Raw genomic sequence first — 10,136 nt, 5'->3', positions numbered from 1 at the left:
GTATGTTAAGCAAAGAACAAGAACGCAGAATGTAGGATAAAGTGCATATGTGTCAAATATAGTAGGTTAGGGGAAGATGGGACACCTTTTCAATATCTTTTCTCGTCCCATTTGGTAGTAAACAAAGAACATTGAAAGAATTATAAACCGTATCCTCACGACTACCATTGACCGTTGTTAATTGTTTAAAACACGATCAGGATATTCGGATATTGTGAGCCAATTAGCTAAATGTTTCTTTGTTTACTATCAAATGGAACGAGAAAATGGAGTGAGACGGTGTCCCATCTTTCCCCAGCATACTGTACTTAACCTCGCATGGCGGGGTAACTTCAGAAGTTAACAAGGGTGTTTCTGTGACGTGGCACAGTGATTAGCGCGCTCCTCCAGAAGTTACCGGTTCGAGCCTCGACGATGCTACCACTGTGGGAGCATGTGACTTTAGAATTTTAGATAAACCACTCAACGGCAATTGATCCAACCCATTGGTCCCTTGTGAAATTAAATAAGTTATAAATGTTGTAACTTGTAAGCTGGCACGAGGTGTATGAAACAGAACAGCCGTGTTATAACGACCGTCGTTGCCCCGCCATGCGAGGATAAATAAGTTACATACGTTGTAACTTGTAGTTGTAAGCGGGCATGAGGTGTATGAAACAGAACACCCATGTTATAGCGACTGTCATTGCCCGCCATGCGAGGATAAATAAGTTACATACGTGGTAACTTGTAAGCGGGCACGAAGTGTATAAAACAGAACACTCGTATTATTATGACTGTCGTTGCCCCACCATGCAAGGGTAAATAAGTTACATACGTGGTAACTTGTTAGCGGGCACGAGGTGTATGAAACAGAACACCCGTGTTATATAGCGACTGCCGTTGCCCGCCATGAGAGGATAAATAAGTTACATACGTGGTAACTTTTAAGTGGCACGAGGTGTATGAAACAGAACACTCGTGTTATAACAACTGTTGCTGATCTATACGGTTCTATATTGATCTTCGACCGAACGAATTTTTCGCGGTTTTACCCAAATTATAAAATATAGTAGTCTTTCATTCGAGACAGGAGTGCCCACATTAAGTTGCAAAGTGAAATTTGTGACGTAATTGTTGAGTTAAAACTTCCTCCTCGCCAGTCAATAAACGGCACGATAGTTTGTACAGTTGCAGTTTAGAATGAAGCATTGGTTGCTTTTCGTTGTTTCTTTTTGTTTGGTTGTGATATGCAAAGATCATGTTACCTGGCAACAACTTGGTACGAACGAGTATTATATATATACTGGTGTGGGGGTTAACTATTCAGCTGCAGTTAATGCGTGTACCTCTATGGGCGCTACACTTGCTCGCATTAAAACTAAACAAGTTCAAGATTTTCTGATAAAGAAGTTAAAAATGTTGAATCCAGGTATTCATTATTATATAGTCAAGTATACAAAGTTACAAGTGTTTGTTACATGCAGCTTCGGGCTATTATTACATTGGGTTGAAACGAATCGATTCAAGTTCAACAGGATTCCAGTGGAATGATGGGACGATGATGACGTCAGGTTATACGACTTGGGCTCCTGGTCAACCAGATTATAGTGGTGGGATTGAAAATTGCGTCGAGCTGTATTATGTAATAGGTCATTCATGGCATGGCAAATGGAACGATCTAACTTGTTCAGTGAATAAGCGATACATATGTGAACGTAGATTAGGTGAGTAATGTCAGTGTTAACTTTGGTGCATAATAACATAAACCTATTTATCCATCGATTACGATAACCAAGATTATATTGATTAAAACAACAGTCGTTTTAAAACAGGCTATGGGTGAATATATGGAAAAGCGTGGCTGTTTATTCTACTGTAGTTCTAACAACAAAAACAAGAGATCAAACTACAGTTTAATGATCAGTTTTACTTAAAACAATTAAATATAAACAATAACTTAAACCAGTGCTCTTCAACCAGTGTACCCTAGGATGCCCCAAAATATGCCAGGAGTGCACCAGTACAAAAGTGTATACAAGGGTGCATCACAAACTTCAACAATTTTCACCAATAATATTAAGTTTTGAACATTTTTAACAAATTTAGGCACTTTCCTACAGTTTTTTTTTATATGAATTCTATATCTTGCATTACTAGGAAATGCGAAACTAGTCTTCTCTTTAACCGCAAGCCACATGTTCCCAATTGATTTTGATTAGCAGTGCTTTTCGATTAAACAGGGACGTATTCTCGTACGGTTTTCTCCTTGATGACGTCATTAGTTTTACGTTAAAGCAATCAGGGGTGCATGAGTTTGTAGCAACAACTTTAGGGGTTCACCAACCCAAAAAAAGTTGAAGAGCACTGACTTAAACTACGGCAAACGTTTATAAATTAAAAGAAACTAAATGACGTCATTGAACCCAGAAAAAGACACAACGACCCAACAACAAACAACAACAGACACACAGAGGGCCTTCACAACAACAACAAACAACGATCCACTAGAACAGATGAAGACATGTGAATTCTCAACAATCCACGTCGTCATGTCTTCATTAGGAAGTATTGTTGGAACGAGTGTCGTATTTATTATTGGAATCTGGGTTGCTAAAATTAAGTTTTAAGATATCGCGATGAAAAGTAATTAAACTTCTGTTTTTGAAACCATGACGTCATTGCACCCCCACCCCCACAACAAGAGCTGCATCTTGAACCGATATACGTCACGACATTAACGATGGTTACTTCACATTTGAACCGAAACAATAGGCGATTGTGACGTGCCGAAACACGTGATGCCAACGAATAACGTAACGTATCTGACTTTATCTGTTTTCTTTATAAAAGTTAAACTATATCTATGGTTAAACGAGGAACTTCTCTTCTTTTTAGACCACATGCTACCGATGTCATTTAGCTTTTTCTCACATCACCCCGACTACCCAACTATCTGTCCTTTATACGAAGTGTTTTTAAATCCCCGGCGCAGTAAAAACAAGCTACAGTGTGCGACTTAAAAAGGAGGTCCTTACTATCATAAGAATTGTTAAACTCATACGCCGGGAATATTTGTTCATAAAACAACCAATGATCGCAATGTTTGTCAACTTCATTCATTTATAGTTAAAGCAATGATCATGTACTTTTACGCTGCTGTATGTAAATACCATTGTAAATGGATAACATTAAAATAAAATACGAACGCTATTTATTCCTGCATTGCAAAGCTGAAACCCAGAGTTATAACACGAGTACACCGATAAGCGTCCCGCACATATAAGGACAAACACGCACAATGGTAGCAGCATTGGGTTTTAAACCCGGTATCCTACAGTTACAGTGCTTGCGCTTTAAACAGTGTGATATATTAGGGTAAACATTGAATATTTACAGAAATATACAACCGTGGCCCGCTACTTTATAACAACGTTGTTAATTGTTAAAAACACGATTGGGAAACATGGGATATTATGTTCTAACGGTATCCCATCTTACCCCACAGCCCAACGTTACTTTACTGCGCCGTCTAAATTGTTTACTACATTAAACAGAATATACATGTTGCACTGTTAAATACAATATATAGTAGGATGGGGTAAGATGAGACACCTTTTCATTCTGTTTTCCCCTCCCATTTGGTAGTAAATAAAGAACATTTAAAAAAATATTAAACCGTACCCTGACGAGTCCCATGGACCGTTGTTAATTGTTTAAAACACGATCAGGATATTCGGACATTATGTGCTGAAAGTGTCCCATCTTCCTCCCACCTTTGAATGTTCTTTTTTACTGCCATATGAGACCAGAAAATAGAATGAAAAGGTGTCCTATCTCCCCCCCACTATATGAACACGTTACAATATCATAAAACACAGACTCACCGAAGGAAGATCCATTAAGGTTTAACAATGCGTATTCATTCTCACTGCCTGTGTGTTTCACTCTAAACTAACCATTGTATAGACCAGAGTTACTACTGTGACGTTACAATCATAATCAACGCGCGCGTCTCACGATTTCTGCTGGAAGGCGACAACAATGCGGGGCGTTCTTAACTGATTGACGAAGAGAAACAGCAAAACAATAAACTCTAGATTTAAACAGTTATGCACAATTAAATAACAAACAGTAAGTTTCGATAAACGTGATAACTTGTGTGTAATTGTTGACACCTTGGTGTAAGGTCGGTATGGGCAATACACCACCATCCGTAACTATATATATCATATATACCATCGTAACTTTACATATAGTATGGTCGGGGAAGATGGGACACCTTTTATTCTTTTATCGTCCCATTTGGTAGTAAACAAAGAACATTCAAAGAATTATAAAAGCGTATCCTTACGACTCCCATAGACCGTTGTTAATTGTTTAAAACATTGTCGGAATATTTGGACATTATGCGCTAAAGGTGTCCCATCTTACCCCACCATACTGTATCCTATATTCCATTATCCGTAAGTCACATAATATCGGGCAAAATCTTGCATAGCGGCCGGGCAAGGGCTCGTAAAAGCCCGCCATATGCCTAAGCTGACCTCAAATTGCGGTCTTTTTGAGCACGGTTATAGTGCTGGTCATATAGATCCTTTTTCGTCGAACAGTTGTTCTTGTTGTTGTTGTTATAAAAAAAGATTTACTTTGACCGTTCCAGCTTGTTAACGTTGACATGTCCCTGCCAGTTTCGGTTGCATCAAGCCACTACGGTGTTATCGAGCAGGCTCGGGTAAAAAAGCTACGCTTAGATTCAACAGAATACTCACGTTCGGGTTCAACAGCCACGCTTTTTATCTGATGCTCTTTTCCACACCGTTTACCCATAGCGGGTTTTAGCAATTGTTGTTTGGCTGCGTTGATTCCCTTCTCCTCGTTCTTTAAATAACATGATCTTCGCTATCGTTTTCGAAGAGATTTTATGTTATATTAAGGAAAGAAAAGTTATGTTATGTTTAGGGTAAGCTTTGGAGGGAGTCTCAGAGTTTGTTCCCGTTTGTAGTTTTACAACTCACAATGTGGCTACAGTAATAATTTCCTCAGTTTTAATTCTTCTGCATTGCTTATATTATAGATGCTACCAATAGTCATATCTGTAATAAAGTTGCGGTTAGAATGAAGAATTGGCTGATTTTCGTTGTTTCTTTCTGTTTGGTTGTGATATGCAAAGGACAAGTTACCTGGCATCAACTTGGTTACGAGTATTATATTTACACTGGTGTTGGGGTTAACTACCAAGCTGCAGTTAGTGCGTGTACTTCAATGAGCGCTACACTTGCTCGCATTAAAACTAAACAAGTTCAAGATTTTCTGATGGAGAAGTTAAAATTGTTGAATCCAGGTATTCATTATTATATAGTCAAGTATACAAAGTTGCAAGTGTTTGTTACTTGCAGGTGTCATACGGGCAGTTTTCTACATTGGGTTGAAACGAATCGATTCAAGTTCAACAGGATTCCAGTGGAATGACGGAACGATGGTGACGTCAGGTTATACGAATTGGCGTTCTGGTGAACCAAATAATGCGGGTGGGAATGAAAATTGCGTCGAGCTGGTTTATGCAACCATCAGTTCTTTATGGCATGGCAAATGGAACGATGTACCTTGTTCAGCGAATGGGCGATACATATGTGAACGTAGAGTAGGTGAGTAATGCTTGGTTAACTTTTGATACATAACAAGATAATTAGGGATTACCCCGGCGATTGCACACCTTTTTATCCTGTGGACCCTTATATTCGATATTCAAATCTAATTTCCCTACAAATTTTTTTTAAAACTTGTTAACATTAATATTTATATCTTAGAAGTGAAACCCTAACTCTTAATAGCAATTAGCATCTAAAGTTCCACTTCACATTCTTAACTTTTGATAAGTGATATGTATGTGAAAACCAGCGTGGGACAAACTTAATTTTATTGGGGGAACTAAATACCTCCTGCAAATTGCAAAATTTTCTCCTGGTAGGAAATTACCCTTTGTTTGAAAACCACTGGACTACCGTTAACAGCATAAACCTATTTATCCATCGATTACGATAACCAAGATTATATTGATTAAACAACAGTCGTTAAAATAGGCTATGGGTGAATATATGGAAAAGCGTGGCTGTTTATTCCACTGTAGTTCTAACAACGTAAATATAAACAATTATCTAAGCTATACGCAAAGCGTTTGTAATTTGAAAGAAACCACATGACGTCATTACACCCAGAAAAAGACACAACGACCCAACAACAAACAACAACAGACACACAGAGTACCGACAAAACACCAACAGACACACAGATGGCCTTCACAACAACAACAAACAACGATCCACTAGAACAGATGAAGACATCGGGTGAATTCTCAACAATCCATGTCGTCATGTCTTCATTAGGAAGTATTGTTGGAACGAGTGTCGTATTTATTATTGGAATCTGGATTTACTGTAAGACACGAAGGTAAGTTGCTTGAATTGGGTTTTAGGATATCGCGACCAACAATTAATTAAATTTCTGTTTTAGAAACAATGACGTCATTGCACCCCCACCCCCACAACAAGAGCTGCATTTTGAACCGATACGTCACTACTATGACATCACAAATCAACAAAATCAGGTGCAACATGACGTCACTGTACTCCCTCCCCCACAACAAAGGCTGCATTTTGAACCGATACGTCACTACTATAACGTCACAAATCAACATAATCAGGCACAACATGACGTCACTGCACCCCCTCCCCCCCAACAATTAAGGCCTGTATCTTGAACCTATACGTCACGATAATGAAAATGGTTACGCCATACGTGATACCAACGAATGTCTGACTCGGCGATATTTTGTTTACTTTATAAAAGTTAAACCATATCTATGGTTAAATGAGGAACTTCTCTCTTTTTAGACCACATGCTACCGATGTCTTTTAGCTTTTTCATTTATAGCTCTGCCATAAAACGTATAGCTGCATACTGCGCGTATATACAAGTGATCTGCTGTATATAAACTGGTACCTATATAGATTGGTACGTCATAGCTTCAGAGATATTTATCAAAATATGACCCGAATAAATTATCTACGACTTTATTGAACAAATGTAACTTATTAATCCTAGCGTGTCCGGGTAACGACAGTCGTTTAACGTTGGTTTTAACTTGAGTGTTCTGTTTCATACACTTCGTACCAGCTTACGAGTTACCACGTATGTAACCTATTTTTCCTTTCATGGCGGGGCAACGACAGTCGTTATAACACGGGTGTTGTGTTTCATACACCTTGGCCAGCTTACAAGTTACCACGTATATGTAACATTGGTTGATTGTGTTTCTGTATGACTGACAATTTAGACAACGCATAAGGAACCACCGGCTTGAATAAGCTGCCGCGATAAAGAGGTCAGCCCAATAGCACATATATGTGCTGGGTGTATACACCCACAATGGTAGCAACGTCGAACCCCTATCCTCTGGGCAGGAGACATGCGCGGTAACCGTTCCGCCAGATATTATTAAATAGTACAATGTCTAATAAAAGGGTATGGTTTGTATATGGATAAGCCAACGTTAATCCGGCCCAATCTAAAAGAGTTAAAAATCTACGCTGTACTTTTGACATAAACACGAAATGTCTCTAACGTGTCATAACGTAGTGTAAATTAAAATATCATATATAGAATGGGATATATTGTTCTAACTTTGCCCATATTATCACACACCACTGTATATAACAAATATAGAGTAGGGTGGGAGAGATGGGACACCTTTAGCACATAATATTTAAATATCCCGATCGTGTTTTAAACAATTAGCAGTGGTCTATGGGAGTGGTGAGGATACAGTTTTATAATTCTTTTTTTATTCTTTTCTCGTCCTTTCTATGGGAGTCGTAAGGATACGGTTTTATAATACTTTAAATGTTCTTTGTTTACTACCAAATGGGACGAGAAAATAGAATGAAAACGTGTCCCATCTTCCCCCCTACTATATTTGTATCTCCTAAATGGCATCGCAACTCTTATCCAAATAGAGTAACTGTACCGGCTTTTTACTCAGTCTCGATAAGAATTGGCATGTTGGTTAATCATTGGCTTGGTTGTTCAGAGTGTTGGTCATCGCAGCTTTATAGTTTTAAGTTTTTGAATCTTAGGCATTGCTTATATTATATGGTGTAAAAACATAGCTGTAATAAATTAGCAGTCAGTATACGGCACGACAGTCTGTACAGTTGCAGTTAGAATGAAGAATTGGCTGCTTTTCGTTGTTTCTTTCTGTTTGGTTGTGATATGCAAAGGACAAGTTACCTGGCATCAACTTGGTACGAACGAGTATTATATAGGCACTGGGTATGCTAACTACCAAGCTGCAGTTAGTGCGTGTACTTCAATGAACGCTACACTTGCTCGCATTAAAACTAAACAAGTTCAAGATTTTGTGCTGGAGAAAATAAAATTGTTCAATCAAGGTATTCATTATTATATAGTTAAGTATACAAAGTTACAAGTGTTTGTTACATGCAGCTTCGGGCTATTATTACATTGGGTTGACACGAATCGATGCAAGTTCAACAGGATTCCAGTGGAATGATGGGACGGTAGTGACGTCAGGTTATACGAATTGGCGTTCTGGCGAACCGAATAATTGGGGTGGAAATGAAAATTGCGTTGTGCTTTACTATACGTTCATTTATAAAGACCGTGACAAATGGAATGATGCGCCTTGTTCCTGGACTGAGCGATACATATGTGAACGTAGAGTAGGTGAGTAATGTCAGTGTTAACTTTTGGTTTATAATAAAGTAATACAGGTTTACCCCAGTGGTTCCACACCTTTTATCCTGTGGACTTTTACAGCCAATATTCTAATCAAATTTCCCCCTCACAATTTTAATTCCTTGGTAGGAAATCACCCTTCGTTTGGAAAACACTGGATTACCGTTAACAACATAAACCTATTTATCCATCGATTACGATAACCAAGATTATATTAATTAAAACAACAGTCGTTTTAAAACAGGCTATGGGTGAATATATGGAAAAGCGTGGCTGCTTATTCCACTGTAGTTCTAACAACGTAAATATAAACCATTACCTAAACCAGTGCTCTGCATCCGGTGTGCCGCGGGATCCCCTGCGCGTTGAGTATGACGTCATAAAAGTCACACCAAGCGTTTATAATTTAAAAGAAACGAAATTACGTCATTGCACACAGAAAAAGACACAACGACCCAACAACAAACACCAAGAGACACACAGAGGGCCTCCACAACAACAACAAACAACGATCCACTAGAACAAATGAGAGCAAAATGTGAATTCTCAACAATCCATGTCGTCCTATACTTATTAGGAAGTATTGTTGGAACGAGCGTCGTATTTATTATTGGAATCTGGATTTACTGTAAGACACGAAGGTAAGTTGCTAGAACTGAGTTTTAAGATATCGCGACCAACAATTAATTAAACTTCTGTTTTAGAAAAAATGGCGTCATTGCACCCCCTCCCCCACAACAAGAGCTGCATCTTGAACCGATCCTTCCAGATCATGGCGACGGTTATGACCCAGTGTTCACGAACCCTTCAGATGACGGATATTTGCAGCCATTGCCACGACGCACCAGTGAGGCGTCGCACTCAACGGAAAGGGCGTACGAATCAATTGATGATTCTGAAAATCCAGAACTGCCATAGAGAGGCATTGGAGCAACAGGGAATGGGCAAATGTCATAACCGACAAAACTCTAGCCCAATAAATCGGGAAATGCCCTTTCCCCCAGAACTGTTTATATAGATTGCTAATGGAATTCTATAAGGGCACGGTCTTCAGAGAAGCACATCTGGGATTTAGGTTTATTACCCAAACACCCAGGGTGCTACCGTCTAGAGTCTAGACAACAATGAGGCAGTTTATGGACACTCAATAATAGAGACTGTATTCTAAAAGAGTGAGGTCTTAAGTGGGGCACACCTGAGACCTGGGATGTAGGTCTATTACTCTAACACCCAGGGTAAAACCGCTACTTACAAATTGACAATTTACTACATTGGGAACAATTTTTAGGTCCAGCGCAATAGAACAAGCTACAGTATGGGTCTTGCGAAAAACCCATATCCCGAGCTTGAATATTTGTCCATAAATAACCAATGATCGCAGTGTTTGTCAATTTATGTTC

The 10,136-nt window shown here is 38.9% G+C and overlaps 2 protein-coding genes across 2 annotated transcripts; both read left to right on the top strand.

Annotated features, from left to right (window-relative positions):
- Positions 1 to 956: 956 nt before the first annotated feature.
- LOC108950856 (perlucin-like) lies at positions 957 to 3,196 on the top strand. The gene is made up of 3 exons (XM_018817002.2): positions 957 to 1,411; positions 1,467 to 1,706; positions 2,410 to 3,196. The coding sequence occupies exons 1-3, from the start codon at positions 1,183 to 1,185 to the stop codon at positions 2,607 to 2,609; spliced, it is 669 nt and encodes a 222-aa protein (XP_018672547.2). The 5' UTR covers positions 957 to 1,182; the 3' UTR covers positions 2,610 to 3,196.
- Positions 3,197 to 4,456: 1,260 nt separating this feature from the next.
- On the top strand, positions 4,457 to 10,115 carry LOC108950857 (macrophage mannose receptor 1-like). Its single transcript, XM_026839974.1, has 6 exons — positions 4,457 to 5,323; positions 5,379 to 5,627; positions 8,265 to 8,429; positions 8,485 to 8,724; positions 9,176 to 9,377; positions 9,441 to 10,115. The coding sequence occupies exons 1-6, from the start codon at positions 5,098 to 5,100 to the stop codon at positions 9,652 to 9,654; spliced, it is 1,296 nt and encodes a 431-aa protein (XP_026695775.1). The 5' UTR covers positions 4,457 to 5,097; the 3' UTR covers positions 9,655 to 10,115.
- Positions 10,116 to 10,136: the final 21 nt, after the last annotated feature.

The sequence above is a fragment of the Ciona intestinalis genome, unplaced genomic scaffold (genome assembly GCF_000224145.3).
Source record: "Ciona intestinalis unplaced genomic scaffold, KH HT001088.1, whole genome shotgun sequence".
NCBI classification, from domain to species: Eukaryota; Metazoa; Chordata; class Ascidiacea; order Phlebobranchia; family Cionidae; genus Ciona; species Ciona intestinalis.
Note: the sequence above shows the minus strand (reverse complement) of the source record. Positions and strands in the feature narration are given on the sequence as shown.

What these genes read in the sequence shown, in the direction of transcription:
- LOC108950856 (XM_018817002.2), top strand. Translation starts at nt 1,183, where the DNA reads ATGAAGCATTGGTTGCTTTTCGTTGTTTCTTTTTGTTTGGTTGTGATA. An exon ending in GTTAAAAATGTTGAATCCAG is followed by an intron (nt 1,412 to 1,466) that starts GTATTCATTATT and finishes TGTTACATGCAG; the next exon opens with CTTCGGGCTATTATTACATT. An exon ending in CATATGTGAACGTAGATTAG is followed by an intron (nt 1,707 to 2,409) that starts GTGAGTAATGTC and finishes CATTGAACCCAG; the next exon opens with AAAAAGACACAACGACCCAA.
- LOC108950857 (XM_026839974.1), top strand. Translation starts at nt 5,098, where the DNA reads ATGAAGAATTGGCTGATTTTCGTTGTTTCTTTCTGTTTGGTTGTGATA. An exon ending in AATAAAATTGTTCAATCAAG is followed by an intron (nt 8,430 to 8,484) that starts GTATTCATTATT and finishes TGTTACATGCAG; the next exon opens with CTTCGGGCTATTATTACATT. An exon ending in ATTTACTGTAAGACACGAAG is followed by an intron (nt 9,378 to 9,440) that starts GTAAGTTGCTAG and finishes CTTCTGTTTTAG; the next exon opens with AAAAAATGGCGTCATTGCAC.